The 21,871-nt window shown below is 40.4% G+C and overlaps 1 protein-coding gene across 1 annotated transcript in view; it reads left to right on the top strand.

Annotated features, from left to right (window-relative positions):
* The window catches only part of LOC139959141 (uncharacterized), a 51,329-nt gene that overhangs the window by 24,998 nt on the left and 4,460 nt on the right, over positions 1-21,871 (top strand). The window contains exons 21-30 of the mRNA XM_071956739.1: positions 146-444; positions 1,340-1,496; positions 2,228-2,465; positions 3,169-3,293; positions 6,481-6,522; positions 6,688-8,676; positions 9,304-9,378; positions 10,016-11,892; positions 12,868-15,450; positions 15,529-21,340. Of these exons, the coding sequence (XP_071812840.1) occupies positions 146-444; positions 1,340-1,496; positions 2,228-2,465; positions 3,169-3,293; positions 6,481-6,522; positions 6,688-8,676; positions 9,304-9,378; positions 10,016-11,892; positions 12,868-15,450; positions 15,529-21,340 (13,197 nt within the window). The remainder of the gene's footprint in view (positions 1-145; positions 445-1,339; positions 1,497-2,227; positions 2,466-3,168; positions 3,294-6,480; positions 6,523-6,687; positions 8,677-9,303; positions 9,379-10,015; positions 11,893-12,867; positions 15,451-15,528; positions 21,341-21,871) is intronic.

Here is a 21,871-nt window from a genome sequence, read left to right on the forward strand (position 1 = left end):
TACGTTTAGTTTAGCAAACTTTCATCATGAGTGATAAACAAATGTGACATTAAATTTTTGGGATGCATTGCTTGGTTAAAATAAGTTAAAGTTATAGGAGATCTCAGATTGCATTTTAAAGTGCAACTCAATCATTATTTTCCAGGTATCACCCTCAAATGGGATAGAGGAACAACCATCTATGTCACTCTTGATCCACGATACATAAATAATGTGTGTGGTCTTTGCGGTAATTTCAATGGATTGGCAAGAGACGATTTTACTACCCCACAAGGGGAGTTAGAGGAGAACCCCGTCATCTTTGGACACTCTTGGAGGGCAAGCTTTTGTGAGCTTCCGTCGCCACCTTCCAATCCGTGCGACATAAACCCATCCAGAAGACAGTGGGCAGAATATTCATGTTCTATTATTAAACAGGGTATCTTCTTACCATGTCACAGTGAGGTGAGTATGAAAGATGAAAGCGTTCAAAGCAACTTATCGTATTTTTGAAAGAGCAAAAGAATTATTGACCAGAATTTCAAGAGAAAATCTTTTTTTTTTTTCTATATTTGTGTAGAAAAAATATTAAAATAGAAGAAAATATCATGACCAGACTTATGGTACTACAAATAGAATGTTGGATCAGAATTTGGAAGAGACAAGCTACACTATCAACCCATATACATCTTCCACTTCCCTGCATTCCATTTGCCCCTCCCCTCCAGGTCACTCTTCGGTCCCCTTTTCCCTTTTCTTTTCTTTTCTTTTCTTTTCCTCTCCCTATTTCCCTCCTTTTAGCACCTCTCCTTTTCTCTGCCCTATTCTCTCCTTTGCCCTCTTCTTCTGCCTCCTCTTTTTTACTCCTTCCCCCTCCTATACTGTATCTCCTCTTTCCTCCTCTGCTGTCCCTCTTTCCCCCTCCTCTGTCCCCCTCTTTCCCCTGCTTTGTCTCCTTTTTCTCCCTTACTCTGTCCTTCTTTTCCTCTCCTCTGTCCCCTCTTCCCATTTTCTTTTACCCTCATGTCTCCTTTTCCCCCTCATCACCATCCACTTTTCCTCCTCTTTTTACCTCTTATTTTCCTTTCTTCCTCTCTTCCCTCCTATGTCTCCTATTTCCTCTCCTCTTCCCCTCTCTTTTTCTTTGCCCCTGTTTTCTCCTTTGTCTCACCCTTTTCCCCCCTACTCTATCTCTCTTTCCCCCTTCCTCTATCCCCTCTTTCCCCCTTCCTCTATCCCATCTTTCCCCTTACTGTATCCCTTCTTCCTCCCTATTCTGTCTCTTCTCCCCTCTTCTTTCCCATCCACCCCTACCTCTGTCCCTTTCTTCTTCTAACTGTTTTCTTGCTACGTCTTACAGGTTGAACCAGAAAAATACTATGCAGATTGTGTGATGGACACATGTGCCTGTGATAGAGGAGGGGACTGTGAGTGTTTGTGTACAGCTATTGCAGCCTACACTCAACAGTGTAGTGAAAATGGTGTTGCACTAAAATGGAGATCTGATGGAACTTGTGGTAAGTCTTCAGACTTGCTGCTTTAAAGTCATAAGCAATGCAGATAACTTCTTAGTTTGATAGAAGCGATACTAAATGACACTTTTGACCCGAAGTACCCAAAGCCTCAACCTACGTTAAAATCGCTCTCAAATAGCTCGTCAATTGAACCCATCTGCATCATCAAAATGTGTTCTGTAGGTTACAGCAAGATGCTGCTGTATAGGGTATTTACTTACCAAAGTACAAAGCGGTTAGGACAGGATAAAGGACCATGGCAATGTCAGTTAATAACTTAAATGCTTTTAAGAATGAAGCATGGAAGAGAAAGAAATGGTTTCTGGGGTCACCAGCTATCTATTTAATAGTAAAAGTTGTAGCATCTACGTAAATGTAGGTAGAATTCAGGTTTCATCTCAACCGTTGATGGTGAGTTATGTCAACTGTAAATAGAGAAAGATAAAAACTGTAAACAAAGTGGTCTACTGCAAGATATGCTGTCTTATAAAATCAGCAGCGACCTTAGGGTTCATAAATAACACACTGTCATCCCCAAGTGCTTAGAATTGACCCTCAACAGGATCTTTTTGGGTTAATTAAAGTATGCAATATTGCTTTGATGTTTTTCTTGAGTTAATAACTAACAATTAGTTCTTCATTTTGAGCATTAAACAATCTCAACAGATCATGTTGATCAGATGGTCCATAGCTCAGGAATTTCAGTATAAACAAATCCATATATTTATATACAGGATTACAATGTGAAGATGGTAAAGAATACTCAGAATGTGGATCTTCTTGTGAGAGCGCCTGCTACGTAGAAGGACAGGAAGATTATGGCTGCGAAGAAACTTGTGTTGAGGGTTGCTTCTGTCCACCGGGACAGGTAGAATTTGAGGGTCGTTGCATTGTCCGTGATCTATGCCCTTGTTATTACAATGGCATTGAAATACCAGCCGGGGAAGACTTTGAAAAAGGGGACAAATGTTGGTGAGTGACTATTCAAGAATGATTTCCCACATTTGGTTCTATTTATATCCATTATAACTAACTATATGAAAAGACAGATTGAGAGAATGAGAGATATCACAAAAGATGAAATATTGTCAGTGAGTTAAACAGTGAAAAACTGCGAAACAGTTGTGAAATATATAGTTTAGAATTGTATATTATATATATATATATATACATATATATATATGTATATATACAAAGGAATTTTTAAAGAGTACTTTTAAAGTTTGGACATATAGGTCCGTTTCTACTGGAGGCTGAAGATGTCTTTCCTCTGTTTTTTTTTCGCTCCAAACTTCCTCTGTTCGAATGTTGAAATAAGAAATGAAAAACTAAGAAAAAATAATGTTGTAATGGGAAACAGACATACTGCTCCTAATCCTGTATAAAATGGTAGGCCTTGGCATACCCTGCGTGATGTGTATAGAGCTTCAGGTGTGGTAAAATAACCTCAAATTGCTTGGTGTGGTCATGGCTTATTATGTTTTAGTTTAAGTGGAGCGTTTGTGGTAGAGATCTTTGTAATTCTAGTTAATTAGTCTTGCATGTAAATTATCAATGTGTTCCACTTTTGAACTGTTAGCACCTTTTAAACTGTAAAAAAATCTCAAAACTATTTAGGTACAAGGAAAATTCTGTTGATACAAATGGAACTGACCATATCTTACTTTTTGTAAAGCCATTGCTACTCTGGTGATAGATACGAGTGTTATGATGGACCATGTCCGACAAGGTCTACAGTGGAAAGCACTCCATCATGTCATCATGAAACATCTACACCTACACCTACATCAACACCAAGAGGTGAGAGTTCATTTATACTTATAACGAAACATGTTACATGGAATTAATTGAGTGACCAATGAAATTGAAACAATCCTTGTGTCCCTTCAATGATTAACGAGTTCTATTTTGTTTGTTGCGGGGGGGGGGGGGGAGGGTGGGAGTGAGGGTGGTGGCCTTTTTTATTTATTTTTCATCATTGTAAAACATGTGGATGTGTATTGTGTTCATAAAATAGTAAATGCATGCTTTCCCTTCAATGATATTGTTGGTTACATTCCAGCAATTTTTTATCTTGCAACTCTGAAGCATGTTTGAATACGATATTGCAGTTTTTTTGGAAATTGGCAATTGCTTAAAACTAGCCCACCGTAGACTATGCAGTTAGTTGAATTCAATGATATCTAGTATTGAAAAAGCTCAGTGGTGTAGATGTCACAGGTGATCTGGAAGGATATGTATACCAAGTGGTGTTCCTCTCCAAAGTGAAGATAACTCCTGCAATCTGGCTAAATTTGGCAAGATATTTGATCATTTGCTGTAAGTTTTACCAGATTTTCATATAAACTATTCACATGTGTGCTGTTCCATTTGGCAAAACAATGTCATGGATCTCTCTTCTTTTTGAGGAATTTTCTACTCTTTTATCATTTACTGATGCTCTAGGACATATTTATTTTCGTGTGTAAATTCAGGTAAGCAATAAGAAGTGACATTCTAGAGATAAAATATCAATATGAAAGGATTTGGCTGGGTCTGAGGAATATTGGGGAGCATAAATATTTTGAAAATAATTTCATAGACCAGAGATGACATTGATATTTATAATGAATCATTGGAATATGGATCATAAAAATGAATTAAGCAGTACTTCTTTTGAATGTTTTCTTTTATACAATGAAGATTAATTTTTGTATTAATGTAATAATACCTTGAAAATGAGTTTGCTTATTTTGCATGTATTGAAAATGTGTATATTCAGGCGCGTATCCAGGATTTTCCAACCTGGGGGGCGCGAATTACTATCTAAGCGGAGCGCCACCATCGGTTGGCGCGGAGCGTACAAGAAAATTTCAGGTTTTGATAACACCCCAGATCACCGGAAATGGTACTTTTCGGGCTTGAAAATGACCAACCAGATGTACACTTTTGCCTGAGAACCAAGTATTTCCCAATAGTTTTTTTTTCATCCATAGCCTTTTTGAAGATTGTCACCAGTCACACATCATGTTCGACCTCATTGCATGTCCAGTGGATCACTGCTTTTGTAGGTGATTCTACATCACGGCCCACAATATCCGAAAGCCCCACTTTTGAAGGTTTTAAGCCAATTCTTTGTTCAGAATTTGAAAATTCCCATTTCTTGTGAATAAAATCACTTGAAAACATACCCATAATGTTGCACAAAATTCAATCTATGGAAAACCAATATAGAAAAACCTCCTTCAACCCCTAACAGACCAGTCAAAATTACACGAGTAGAGGAAAGTATGAATAAGAATGTCGGTCAGGAAATTTTCGAAAATTCAGAGACACAGTTAATTTATTGGTGTAGAAATATTGCAACCTCTTATAATGGCTATTATAAAACTTGGTTGAAGGAAATGAAAAATACCAGATATTTCCGATATCAGATATTTCGAAACCGAACAACTACACACATAGGCGTAGGAGGCGGGGGCTGCAGCCCCCCCCCCCTCCGCAACCCAATTTTTTCCCCGAAAATCCAGGCAATATGCTGAGAAATTGTCGGGCACCTACTGAAAGAAAAATAAATAGCAATGAATAGTTAAAAAATTATCTCCTTGGTAATTAATATAAAGCTTGGCCGACATTACTACTGTAAAAGAGAGTTTTGACATAATTGGACCTGTATGCTTTTTCTCCATCTACATAAGACATTTCTTTGTTTACATTAGCATCCGGCGGTATACTGTGCAACTTTCACGGACCGTGCGGTACACGATGGCATGCGATGTAATGACCGATGCTTGCTTATATGATATTGGCATCGATATGTTGAACGCTCGCTTTGCGCGCGAAAAAATTTGGTTATATTTATCGGGCAAGTCATTACAGCCTCCAAATCCAATTGGGCTCCTACGCCTTTGACTACACACATAGACAGTTTTGAGGCTGTTCATCGTGGAACATGCATTTCAATGATCACTGATATGATGTTATATCTGCTCTTTGCTTTACAAATTCGAACAGACGTGTAGCGAGTAATTTGCCAGGGGAGGGGCGAAGCCTGTAGGCAAACTATCTAAGCGAAGCGCCACCATGGGTTGGCGTGAAGCGTGCAAGAAAATTTTGGCCGAAAATGCTTCCCAAATCGCTGGAAATGACACTTCCCAGGCCTTGAAAGTTGCATCTAAGCATTGTCTATTTTGAAATTACTAGCGATGTCATAAAGAAAATTTGCTCGGGGGGGGGGGGGCGGTCGCCCCTTCCCGAAATACGTCATGTTCCCCGACGACTCGGTCGAGTTCAAGACCAGCCACAGTTGGTTCCAAAGCACAATTGTACAATTGTTTAAGGCGTCCATACACACACGCGCGATATGATAGACCATATATATAGATACATTAGTGAGAGGAAAAATGGAAACGTCAAAAATGGAGTTGTCGGTGTAAGGAGTAGGGTGAGGCGCACACCCCCTCCGTAATCCTCGATCTGTCACTGGCTACCCTGTGTATATAATAGCGATCAGTTCTTTAATTATGACTGTTTCTCTTCCCGAGGTCATGGCGTTCTTCTACTACCTCCTTTTCTCCTTTTTCTCTCTTTCTTCTTTTTCTTTTCCCTTCCTTCCTCTCCTCCTTTTCTTTTTCCCCCCTCCTTTTCTCTTTTTTCTTCTCTTTTTTTCTCTCCTCTTTTCCTTACCCGGGGGGCGCGCGCCCCCAACGCCCCCCCTGGATACGCACCTGATATTCTTCCTGATATTTCAGTGGAGCCTCCAACAACAACTTCAACAACAACTTCAGAACCAAGCAGTACACCATGTAAGATGCAATTTTCTTTGTCAAAGATGTAAACTTTGGCATGCATTTTGTTCTTGATAAAGACGTGTAGCTGGATCATTTAGGATTAATAATATTTCAGTTATGATTCATGGATTTATAAAACGTATACCGTATCAGGTTAGAATTTTTTCCTTCTTTTTTTGCATGCATTGAAAATGTGTATTTTCTTAATGAAATTTCAGTGGAGTCTCCAAATTCAACTTCAGAACCAAGCAGTACACCATGTAAGATACAATTTTCTTCGTCAGAGAAATTTAACTAGAGTAGACTTAAAATATTTTCTTAATGAAGAGATATTCTTATTTATATGACCCTTTCTAGTTTATTTCAATTTTATTAAAGCATGGATGATATATGAAGTAAATAATGAGTATCACTGTCTTTCACAGCTTCTACACCATCCACAACTCCTGAAACAACACCAACATCAACACCAGTTACAACACCATCTACAACACCAGTTCCACCTACCCCATCAACAACTCCAGTGACAACTACTCCATCTACAACACCAGTTACAACACCATCCACTACTCCTGTCACTACTCCTCATTCCACTACTCCATTTACAACTACCCCATCAACAACTCCAGTGACAAATACACCATCAACAACTCCAGTGACAACTACTCCATCTACAACACCAGTTCCACCTACCCCATCAACAATTCCAGTGACAAGTACACCATCAACAACTCCAGTGGCAACTACTCCATCAACAACACCAGTTCCACCTACCCCATCAACAACTCCAGTGACAACTACTCCATCTACAACACCAGTTACAACACCATCCACTACTCCTGTCACTACTCCTCATTCCACTACACCAGTTACAACACCATCCACTACTCCTGAAACAACACCATCAACTACACCAGTTACAACACCATCTACAACACCAGTTCCAACTACCCCATCAACAACTCCAGTGACAACTACTCCATCTACAACACCAGTTACAACACCATCCACTACTCCTGTCACTACTCCTCATTCCACTACTCCATTTACAACTACCCCATCAACAACTCCAGTGACAAGTACACCATCAACAACTCCAGTGACAACTACTCCATCTACAACACCAGTTCCACCTACCCCATCAACAATTCCAGTGACAAGTACACCATCAACAACTCCAGTGGCAACTACTCCATCTACAACACCAGTTCCACCTACCCCATCAACAACTCCAGTGACAACTACTCCATCTACAACACCAGTTACAACACCATCCACTACTCCTGTCACTACTCCTCATTCCACTACACCAGTTACAACACCATCCACAACTCCTGTAACAACACCATCTACAACACCAGTTACAACACCATCCAATACTCCTGTCACTACTCCATCCACTACTCCAGTAACAACACCATCTACAACACCAGTTACAACACCATCCACTACTCCTGTCACTACTCCATTCAGTACACCAGTTACAACACCATCCACAACTCCTGTAACAACTCCATCTACAACACCAGTTACAACACCATCCACTACTCCTGTAACAACACCATCAACTACACCAGTTACAACACCATCTACAACACCAGTTCCACCTACCCCATCAACAACTCCAGTGACAACTACTCCATCTACAACACCAGTTACAACACCATCCACTACTCCTGTTACTACTCCTCATTCCACTACTCCATTTACAACTACCCCTTCAACAACTCCAGTGACAAGTACACCATCAACAACTCCAGTGACAACTACTCCATCTACAACACCAGTTCCACCTACCCCATCAACAATTCCAGTGACAAGTACACCATCAACAACTCCAGTGGCAACTACTCCATCTACAACACCAGTTCCACCTACCCCATCAACAACTCCAGTGACAACTACTCCATCTACAACACCAGTTACAACACCATCCACTACTCCTGTCACTACTCCTCATTCCACTACACCAGTTACAACACCATCCACAACTCCTGTAACAACACCATCTACAACACCAGTTACAACACCATCCAATACTCCTGTCACTACTCCATCCACTACTCCAGTAACAACACCATCTACAACACCAGTTACAACACCATCCACTACTCCTGTCACTACTCCATTCAGTACACCAGTTACAACACCATCCACAACTCCTGTAACAACTCCATCTACAACACCAGTTACAACACCATCCACTACTCCTGTAACAACACCATCAACTACACCAGTTACAACACCATCTACAACACCAGTTCCACCTACCCCATCAACAACTCCAGTGACAACTACTCCATCTACATCACCAGTTCCACCTACCCCATCAACAACTCCAGTGACAACTACTCCATCTACAACACCAGTTACAACTACCCCATCAACAACTCCAGTTACGGAAAGCACAACAGGTAGGCTATAGTTCAAGTTTTTTATTGGATTTAATTTAGTGTTTTTGGTTTGTCATTGTGACCGTTCTTTGGCTTAACGGTCTGTGGTGACGCTTTCATATTGATCCACTCTCAGTAAAACATGCAAACTAAAAACCAGAAAGATGAGTCTTTTATCAAATGTTCTACCTCTCCTCTTCCTATTGCACCGTGAGAAAAGGGAAGAAATATCATAAAAAGGAAAGGGGGCTGGGGAATATAACCTGTGCAGAGTAAATTGGAATAGCATTGCTGTAGTACCCCACACAGAATTGGTGTTATAGTGTTTAATATGTAGAATAGAAAATAACTGAACTGGTTTATATTTATTTGTCAGTTGTAACCTCTCATTTATGCAAGAAGTGGTCATTAGAAAATCCTGGTACTGAACTCACAATTTAGAAATTACCAAAATTTACCCTAAAAGTATTATTTCCAGACCATCATAGTGTAATCCCGCAAATGAAATAAAAAACCTGATATGTCCTAGTTGTATTTCAACCTATTTAGCTAAATGTCTTGATGTTGATTTGTAACTGTGTAACTGCTTCAAATATTGTCGTATTATTGAAATTGGTTCATTGTACTTGAAAATTTTGTCTTCTTCAGGTTTACCAACTGTACAGACATTAACACCCCCAACAGTAACAAACCTTTCAAAGGAATTGAGCACAACTACTCCAGGTAAAACAATTTCTTTTTTTGTTTGTCTAACTTTTTATATTGGAAAGAAGCTGAATGTCCTCTCTGAAAGAGAGTGTGAGAGAAATGTCAGAGAAAGAAGTAACATAGACATTAAGAACAGTGTGTATGACAAGCTGTCCATCAGTGTAATAACTGCATTGATGACTGTTGTATGCTCTGTAGGGCTCCTGAAATAAGTAGGGCCCACTAGAGTGCAGAGCAAGACTAAGTAGGGCCCAACTAGGGTGCAGAGCAAGACTAAGGTATTTCCAAAGTTTCATACTTGTCTATGAAATAAGGCAAACTTTTCATGATTGAAATTGTACCCTTAGCAAAGTAGCGATCTATTTTATTTCAGGGAAGTCGCTGTTACTTCAGATTTACATTGAATATAACATATTTTATCAACTTTTATGCTCTGAATAATGTTACGGTAAGTTGTGAACATGCTTTTGTCTATCCTGAAAATTACCTAGACAGGCTAGCATAAAGAAGGACATCCTCCTCATTAAGTAACATTCACCTTAAGTCTACTCTAGTTCAATTTCTTGACTTTCATTTGTTTGTTTATGATAAGCATGGATATCATTATTGTGATATATATCAAATAAATAATGAGTGTAACTTTCTTTCCCAGCTTCAACACCTTCTACTACACCAATGACAACCCCATCGACCACTTCTTTTATTACTCCATCTACAACACCTGTTACAACCCCATCTACAACACCAATTACAACAGCATCCACCACTCCATCTGCAACTACAATGACTACTCCATCCACAACACCAGTGACAACCCCATCCACTACTCCAATTTCAACCCCATCCACAACTTATGTACATACTCCATCCACAACTCCAGTGACAACACCATCAACTACTCCATCCACAACACCAGTTACAACTACCCCATCCACAACTCCATTCACTAGTGGTACACCATCAACAACTCCAGTGACAACTACTCCATCTACAACACCAGTTACAACTACCCCATCAACAATTCCAGTGACAAGTACACCATCAACAACTCCAGTGACAACTACTCCATCTACAACACCAGAGACAAATACTCCATCTACAACACCAGTTACAACCCCATCCACAACACCATTCACTAGTACACCATCAACAACTCCAGTGACAACTACACCATCAACAACTCCAGTGACAACTACTCCATCTATAACACCAGTGACAACCCCATCCACTACTCCAATTTCAACCCCATCCACAACTCATGTACATACTCCATCCACAACTCCAGTGACAACTACTCCATCAACAACACCAGTAACAACACCATCAACTACTCCATCTTCAACACCAGTGACAACACCATCAATTACTCTATCTACAACACCAGTAACAACACCATTCACTGTTGTAACAACGCCATCAACAACTCCAGTGACAACACCATCAACTACTCCATCTTCAACACCAACTACTGAAACTACACCATCAACAACACCAGTGACAACACCATCAACTACTCTATCTACAACACCATTCACAACACCATTCACTGTTGTAACAACACCATCAACAACTCCAGTGACAACACCATCAACTACTACATCTACAACACCAACTCCTGAAACTACACCATCAACTACTACATCTTCAACACCAACTCCTGAAACTACACCATCAACTACTACATCTTCAACACCAACTCCTGAAACGACACCATCAACTACTACATCTTCAACACCAACTCCTGAAACTACACCATCAACTACACCATCATCTTCAACACCAACTCCTGAAACTACACCATCAACTACACCATCATCTTCAACACCAACTCCTGAAACTACACCATCAACTACTACATCTTCAACACCAACTCCTGAAACTACACCATCAACTACTACATCTTCAACACAAACTCCTGAAACTACACCATCAACTACTACATCTTCAACACCAACTCCTGAGACTACACCATCAACAACACCAGTTACAACACCATCAACAACACCATTTTCAACACCAACTCCTGAAACTACACCATCAACTACTACACCATCATCTTCAACACCAACTCCTGAAACTACACCATCAACTACTACATCTTCAACACCAACTCCTGAAACTACACCATCATCTTCAACACCAACTCCTGAAACTACACCATCAACTACTACATCTTCAACACCAACTCCTGAAACTACACCATCAACTACTACATCTTCAACACCAACTCCTGAAACTACACCATCAACTACTACATCTTCAACACCAACTCCTGAAACTACACCATCAACTACAACATCTTCAACACCAACTCCTGAGACTACACCATCAACAACACCAGTTACAACACCATCAACAACACCATTTTCAACACCAACTCCTGAAACTACACCATCAACTACTACATCTTCAACACCAACTCCTGAAACTACACCATCAACTACTACATCTTCAACACCAACTCCTGAAACTACACCATCAACTACTACATCTTCAACACCAACTCCTGAAACTACACCATCAACTACTACATCTTCAACACCAACTCCTGAAACTACACCATCAACTACTACATCTTCAACACCAACTCCTGAAACTACACCATCAACTACTACATCTTCAACACCAACTCCTGAAACTACACCATCAACTACTACATCTTCAACACCAACTCCTGAAACTACACCATCAACTACAACATCTTCAACACCAACTCCTGAGACTACACCATCAACAACACCAGTTACAACACCATCAACAACACCATTTTCAACACCAACTCCTGAAACTACACCATCAACTACTACATCTTCAACACCAACTCCTGAAACTACACCATCAACTACTACATCTTCAACACCAACTCCTGAAACTACACCATCAACTACTACATCTTCAACACCAACTCCTGAAACTACACCATCAACTACAACATCTTCAACACCAACTCCTGAGACTACACCATCAACAACACCAGTTACAACACCATCAACAACACCATTTTCAACACCAACTCCTGAAACTACACCATCAACTACTACATCTTCAACACCAACTCCTGAAACTACACCATCAACTACTACATCTTCAACACCAACTCCTGAAACTACACCATCAACTACTACATCTTCAACACCAACTCCTGAAACTACACCATCAACTACAACATCTTCAACACCAACTCCTGAGACTACACCATCAACAACACCAGTTACAACACCATCAACAACACCATTTTCAACACCAACTCCTGAAACTACACCATCAACTACTACATCTTCAACACCAACTCCTGAAACTACACCATCAACTACTACATCTTCAACACCAACTCCTGAAACTACACCATCAACTACTACATCTTCAACACCAACTCCTGAAACTACACCATCAACTACTACATCTTCAACACCAACTCCTGAAACTACACCATCAACTACTACATCTTCAACACCAACTCCTGAGACTACACCATCAACAACACCAGTTACAACACCATCATCAACACCAACTCCTGAAACTACACCATCAACTACTACATCTTCAACACCAACTCCTGAAACTACACCATCAACAACACCATTTTCAACACCAACTCCTGAGACTACACCATCAACAACACCAGTTACAACACCATCAACAACACCATTTTCAACACCAACTCCTGAAACTACACCATCAACTACTACATCTTCAACACCAACTCCTGAAACTACACCATCAACTACTACATCTTCAACACCAACTCCTGAAACTACACCATCAACTACAACATCTTCAACACCAACTCCTGAAACTACACCATCAACTACAACATCTTCAACACCAACTCCTGAGACTACACCATCAACAACACCAGTTACAACACCATCATCAACACCAACTCCTGAAACTACACCATCAACTACTACACCATCATCTTCAACACCAACTCCTGAAACTACACCATCAACTACTACACCATCATCTTCAACACCAACTCCTGAAACTACACCATCAACTACTACATCTTCAACACCAACTCCTGAAACTACACCATCAACTACTACATCTTCAACACCAACTCCTGAAACTACACCATCAACTACTACATCTTCAACACCAACTCCTGAAACTACACCATCAACTACTACATCTTCAACACCAACTCCTGAAACTACACCATCAACTACTACATCTTCAACACCAACTCCTGAAACTACACCATCAACTACAACATCTTCAACACCAACTCCTGAAACTACACCATCAACTACTACATCTTCAACACCAACTCCTGAAACTACACCATCAACTACTACATCTTCAACACCAACTCCTGAGACTACACCATCAACAACACCAGTTACAACACCATCAACAACACCATTTTCAACACCAACTCCTGAAACTACACCATCAACTACTACACCATCATCTTCAACACCAACTCCTGAAACTACACCATCAACTACTACATCTTCAACACCAACTCCTGAAACTACACCATCATCTTCAACACCAACTCCTGAAACTACACCATCAACTACTACATCTTCAACACCAACTCCTGAAACTACACCATCAACTACTACATCTTCAACACCAACTCCTGAAACTACACCATCAACTACTACATCTTCAACACCAACTCCTGAAACTACACCATCAACTACAACATCTTCAACACCAACTCCTGAGACTACACCATCAACAACACCAGTTACAACACCATCAACAACACCATTTTCAACACCAACTCCTGAAACTACACCATCAACTACTACATCTTCAACACCAACTCCTGAAACTACACCATCAACTACTACATCTTCAACACCAACTCCTGAAACTACACCATCAACTACTACATCTTCAACACCAACTCCTGAAACTACACCATCAACTACTACATCTTCAACACCAACTCCTGAAACTACACCATCAACTACTACATCTTCAACACCAACTCCTGAAACTACACCATCAACTACTACATCTTCAACACCAACTCCTGAAACTACACCATCAACTACAACATCTTCAACACCAACTCCTGAAACTACACCATCAACTACTACATCTTCAACACCAACTCCTGAAACTACACCATCATCTTCAACACCAACTCCTGAAACTACACCATCAACTACTACATCTTCAACACCAACTCCTGAAACTACACCATCAACTACACCATCATCTTCAACACCAACTCCTGAAACTACACCATCAACTACTACATCTTCAACACCAACTCCTGAAACTACACCATCAACAACACCAGTTACAACACCATCAACAACACCATTTTCAACACCAACTCCTGAAACTACACCATCAACTACTACATCTTCAACACCAACTCCTGAAACTACACCATCAACTACTACATCTTCAACACCAACTCCTGAAACTACACCATCAACTACTACATCTTCAACACCAACTCCTGAAACTACACCATCAACTACACCATCATCTTCAACACCAACTCCTGAAACTACACCATCAACTACAACATCTTCAACACCAACTCCTGAGACTACACCATCAACAACACCAGCTACAACACCATCAACAACACCATTTTCAACACCAACTCCTGAAACTACTACACCATCAACTACTACATCTTCAACACCAACTCCTGAAACTACACCATCAACTACTACATCTTCAACACCAACTCCTGAAACTACACCATCAACTACTACATCTTCAACACCAACTCCTGAAACTACACCATCAACTACAACATCTTCAACACCAACTCCTGAAACTACACCATCAACTACAACATCTTCAACACCAACTCCTGAGACTACACCATCAACAACACCAGTTACAACACCATCAACAACACCATTTTCAACACCAACTCCTGAAACTACACCATCAACTACTACATCTTCAACACCAACTCCTGAAACTACACCATCAACTACTACATCTTCAACACCAACTCCTGAAACTACTACACCATCAACTACTACATCTTCAACACCAACTCCTGAAACTACACCATCAACTACTACACCATCATCTTCAACACCAACTCCTGAAACTACACCATCAACTACTACATCTTCAACACCAACTCCTGAAACTACACCATCAACTACACCATCATCTTCAACACCAACTCCTGAAACTACACCATCAACTACTACACCATCATCTTCAACACCAACTCCTGAAACTACACCATCAACTACACCATCATCTTCAACACCAACTCCTGAAACTACACCATCAACTACTACATCTTCAACACCAACTCCTGAAACTACACCATCAACTACACCATCATCTTCAACACCAACTCCTGAAACTACACCATCAACTACTACATCTTCAACACCAACTCCTGAGACTACACCATCAACAACACCAGTTACAACACCATCAACAACACCATTTTCAACACCAACTCCTGAAACTACACCATCAACTACTACATCTTCAACACCAACTCCTGAAACTACACCATCAACTACTACATCTTCAACACCAACTCCTGAAACTACACCATCAACTACTACATCTTCAACACCAACTCCTGAAACTACACCATCAACTACAACATCTTCAACACCAACTCCTGAAACTACACCATCAACAACACCAGTAACAACACCATCAACAACACCATTTTCAACACCAACTCCTGAAACTACACCATCAACTACTACATCTTCAACACCAACTCCTGAAACTACACCATCAACTACTACATCTTCAACACCAACTCCTGAAACTACACCATCAACTACTACATCTTCAACACCAACTCCTGAAACTACACCATCAACTACAACATCTTCAACACCAACTCCTGAAACTACACCATCAACAACACCAGTAACAACACCATCAACAACACCATTTTCAACACCAACTCCTGAAACTACACCATCAACTACTACATCTTCAACACCAACTCCTGAAACTACACCATCAACTACTACATCTTCAACACCAACTCCTGAAACTACACCATCAACTACTACATCTTCAACACCAACTCCTGAAACTACACCATCAACTACTACATCTTCAACACCAACTCCTGAGACTACACCATCAACAACACCAGTTACAACACCATCAACAACACCATTTTCTACACCAACTCCTGAAACTACACCATCAACTACTACACCATCATCTTCAACACCAACTCCTGAAACTACACCATCAACTACTACATCTTCAACACCAACTCCTGAAACTACACCATCAACTACTACATCTTCAACACCAACTCCTGAAACTACACCATCAACTACTACATCTTCAACACCAACTCCTGAAACTACACCATCAACTACTACATCTTCAACACCAACTCCTGAAACTACACCATCAACTACAACATCTTCAACACCAACTCCTGAGACTACACAATCAACAACACCAGTTACAACACCATTTTCAACACCAACTCCTGAAACTACACCATCAACTACTACACCATCATCTTCAACACCAACTCCTGAAACTACACCATCAACTTCTACACCATCATCTTCAACACCAACTCCTGAAACTACACCATCAACTACTACATCTTCAACACCAACTCCTGAAACTACACCATCAACTACTACATCTTCAACACCAACTCCTGAAACTACACCATCAACTACTACATCTTCAACACCAACTCCTGAAACTACACCATCAACTACTACATCTTCAACACCAACTCCTGAAACTACACCATCAACTACAACATCTTCAACACCAACTCCTGAGACTACACCATCAACAACACCAGTTACAACACCATCAACAACACCATTTTCAACACCAACTCCTGAAACTACTACACCATCAACTACTACATCTTCAACACCAACTCCTGAAACTACACCATCAACTACTACACCATCATCTTCAACACCAACTCCTGAAACTACACCATCAACTACTACACCATCATCTTCAACACCAACTCCTGAAACTACACCATCAACTACTACACCATCATCTTCAACACCAACTCCTGAAACTACACCATCAACTACACCATCATCTTCAACACCAACTCCTGAAACTACACCATCAACTACTACATCTTCAACACCAACTCCTGAAACTACACCATCAACTACACCATCATATTCAACACCAACTCCTGAAACTACACCATCAACTACTACATCTTCAACACCAACTCCTGAAACTACACCATCAACTACAACATCTTCAACACCAACTCCTGAGACTACACCATCAACAACACCAGTTACAACACCATCAACAACACCATTTTCAACACCAACTCCTGAAACTACACCATCAACTACTACATCTTCAACACCAACTCCTGAAACTACACCATCAACTACTACATCTTCAACACCAACTCCTGAAACTACACCATCAACTACTACATCTTCAACACCAACTCCTGAAACTACACCATCAACTACAACATCTTCAACACCAACTCCTGAAACTACACCATCAACAACACCAGTAACAACACCATCAACAACACCATTTTCAACACCAACTCCTGAAACTACACCATCAACTACTACATCTTCAACACCAACTCCTGAAACTACACCATCAACTACTACATCTTCAACACCAACTCCTGAAATTACACCATCAACTACTACATCTTCAACACCAACTCCTGAAACTACACCATCAACTACAACATCTTCAACACCAACTCCTGAAACTACACCATCAACAACACCAGTAACAACACCATCAACAACACCATTTTCAACACCAACTCCTGAAACTACACCATCAACTACTACATCTTCAACACCAACTCCTGAAACTACACCATCAACTACTACATCTTCAACACCAACTCCTGAAACTACACCATCAACTACTACATCTTCAACACCAACTCCTGAAACTACACCATCAACTACTACATCTTCAACACCAACTCCTGAGACTACACCATCAACAACACCAGTTACAACACCATCAACAACACCATTTTCTACACCAACTCCTGAAACTACACCATCAACTACTACACCATCATCTTCAACACCAACTCCTGAAACTACACCATCAACTACTACATCTTCAACACCAACTCCTGAAACTACACCATCAACTACTACATCTTCAACACCAACTCCTGAAACTACACCATCAACTACTACATCTTCAACACCAACTCCTGAAACTACACCATCAACTACAACATCTTCAACACCAACTCCTGAGACTACACAATCAACAACACCAGTTACAACACCATTTTCAACACCAACTCCTGAAACTACACCATCAACTACTACACCATCATCTTCAACACCAACTCCTGAAACTACACCATCAACTTCTACACCATCATCTTCAACACCAACTCCTGAAACTACACCATCAACTACTACATCTTCAACACCAACTCCTGAAACTACACCATCAACTACTACATCTTCAACACCAACTCCTGAAACTACACCATCAACTACTACATCTTCAACACCAACTCCTGAAACTACACCATCAACTACTACATCTTCAACACCAACTCCTGAAACTACACCATCAACTACAACATCTTCAACACCAACTCCTGAGACTACACCATCAACAACACCAGTTACAACACCATCAACAACACCATTTTCAACACCAACTCCTGAAACTACTACACCATCAACTACTACATCTTCAACACCAACTCCTGAAACTACACCATCAACTACTACACCATCATCTTCAACACCAACTCCTGAAACTACACCATCAACTACTACACCATCATCTTCAACACCAACTCCTGAAACTACACCATCAACTACTACACCATCATCTTCAACACCAACTCCTGAAACTACACCATCAACTACACCATCATCTTCAACACCAACTCCTGAAACTACACCATCAACTACTACATCTTCAACACCAACTCCTGAAACTACACCATCAACTACACCATCATATTCAACACCAACTCCTGAAACTACACCATCAACTACTACATCTTCAACACCAACTCCTGAAACTACACCATCAACTACAACATCTTCAACACCAACTCCTGAGACTACACCATCAACAACACCAGTTACAACACCATCAACAACACCATTTTCAACACCAACTCCTGAAACTACACCATCAACTACTACATCTTCAACACCAACTCCTGAAACTACACCATCAACTACACCATCATATTCAACACCAACTCCTGAAACTACACCATCAACTACTACATCTTCAACACCAACTCCTGAAACTACACCATCAACTACACCATCATCTTCAACACCAACTCCTGAGACTACACCATCAACAACACCAGTTACAACACCATCAACAACACCATTTTCAACACCAACTCCTGAAACTACACCATCAACTACTACACCATCATCTTCAACACCAACTCCTGAAACTACACCATCAACTACTACATCTTCAACACCAACTCCTGAAACTACACCATCAACTACTACATCTTCAACACCAACTCCTGAAATTACACCATCAACTACTACATCTTCAACACCAACTCCTGAAACTACACCATCAACTACACCATCATCTTCAACACCAACTCCTGAAACTACACCATCAACAACACCAGTTACAACACCATCAACAACACCATTTTCAACACCAACTCCTGAAACTACACCATCAACTACTACATCTTCAACACCAACTCCTGAAACTACACCATCAACTACTACATCTTCAACACCAACTCCTGAAACTACACCATCAACTACTACATCTTCAACACCAACTCCTGAAACTACACCATCAACTACAACATCTTCAACACCAACTCCTGAGACTACACCATCAACAACACCAGTTACAACACCATCAACAACACCATTTTCAACACCAACTCCTGAAACTACACCATCAACTACTACATCTTCAACACCAACTCCTGAAACTACACCATCAACTACTACATCTTCAACACCAACTCCTGAAACTACACCATCAACTACTACATCTTCAACACCAACTCCTGAAACTACACCATCAACTACTACATCTTCAACACCAACTCCTGAGACTACACCATCAACAACACCAGTTACAACACCATCAACAACACCATTTTCTACACCAACTCCTGAAACTACACCATCAACTACTACACCATCATCTTCAACACCAACTCCTGAAACTACACCATCAACTACTACACCATCATCTTCAACACCAACTCCTGAAACTACACCATCAACTACTACATCTTCAACACCAACTCCTGAAACTACACCATCAACTACTACATCTTCAACACCAACTCCTGAAACTACACCATCAACTACTACATCTTCAACACCAACTCCTGAAACTACACCATCAACTACTACATCTTCAACACCAACTCCTGAAACTACACCATCAACTACAACATCTTCAACACCAACTCCTGAAACTACACCATCAACTACTACATCTTCAACACCAACTCCTGAAACTACACCATCAACAACACCAGTGACAACACCATCAACAACACCATTCACTGATGTCACTACACCATCAACAACTCCAGTGACAACACCATCAACTACTACATCTTCAACACCAGTGACAACACCATCTACCACTCCTGTTACTACTACATCCACAACTCCTGAAACTACCCCATCCACAACACCATCAACAACACCATTCACTGATGTCACTACACCATCAACAACTCCAGTGACAACTCCATCAACTACTCCATCTTCAACACCAGTGACAACACCATCAACAACACCATTCACTGTTGTAACTACACCATCAACAACTCTAGTGACAACACCATCAACTACTCTATCTACAACACCATTCACTGTTGTAACAACACCAGTAACAACTCCAGTGACAACACCATCAACTACTCTATCTACAACACCATCCACAACACCATTCACAACTCCTGTGACAACACATTCTACAACTCCAGTCACAACTCCATCAACAACTCCTGTGACGACAGCCTCCACTAGTACCATTCCAACCTGTACTGAAGGTAAGATTGAAAAATATTGTTTAGTGAAGTGGTACTCTCAGTCCGATATCTATGCTACAATTATGCTCTCTTAATTTCTCTTACAAATGCTACTAGATTATTCTATTTTGAGAAATGTCTGATACATGCTAGGCCAATACAGTTATTGTTGAAATTCAGCTGTGAGTGCCAAAAAAAAAAAAAAATCCCTATGGTGGTATTACAGCAGTGAGATTATTGGGTTATAGTGGAAGCAGATCACATCAACAGACATGTATGCAACTTCTACAGACTTATGTAGCAAACATGAGGCAAACATCTCTGCAGTACATGTAATGGTTAAATTTCAGGAATACAGGTTTTTAGTCTTGCAGTTACTATGTTACATGGTTTCAGATCTTCAAAGCTAGTGAGGGCAGTATGCAAATATCAGCCACCAAGGTCAGATCTGACCAAGACAACCTTTCCCTTTCGATCAGACCCTGTGCTCGATTATTCAGGATTCAATTAATTTTGAATTACTGTGCATTTACATTAGACCCTGGCGTGCTT

Source organism: Apostichopus japonicus, chromosome 18, assembly GCF_037975245.1.
Source record: "Apostichopus japonicus isolate 1M-3 chromosome 18, ASM3797524v1, whole genome shotgun sequence".
Lineage (NCBI taxonomy): Eukaryota > Metazoa > Echinodermata > Holothuroidea > Aspidochirotida > Stichopodidae > Apostichopus > Apostichopus japonicus.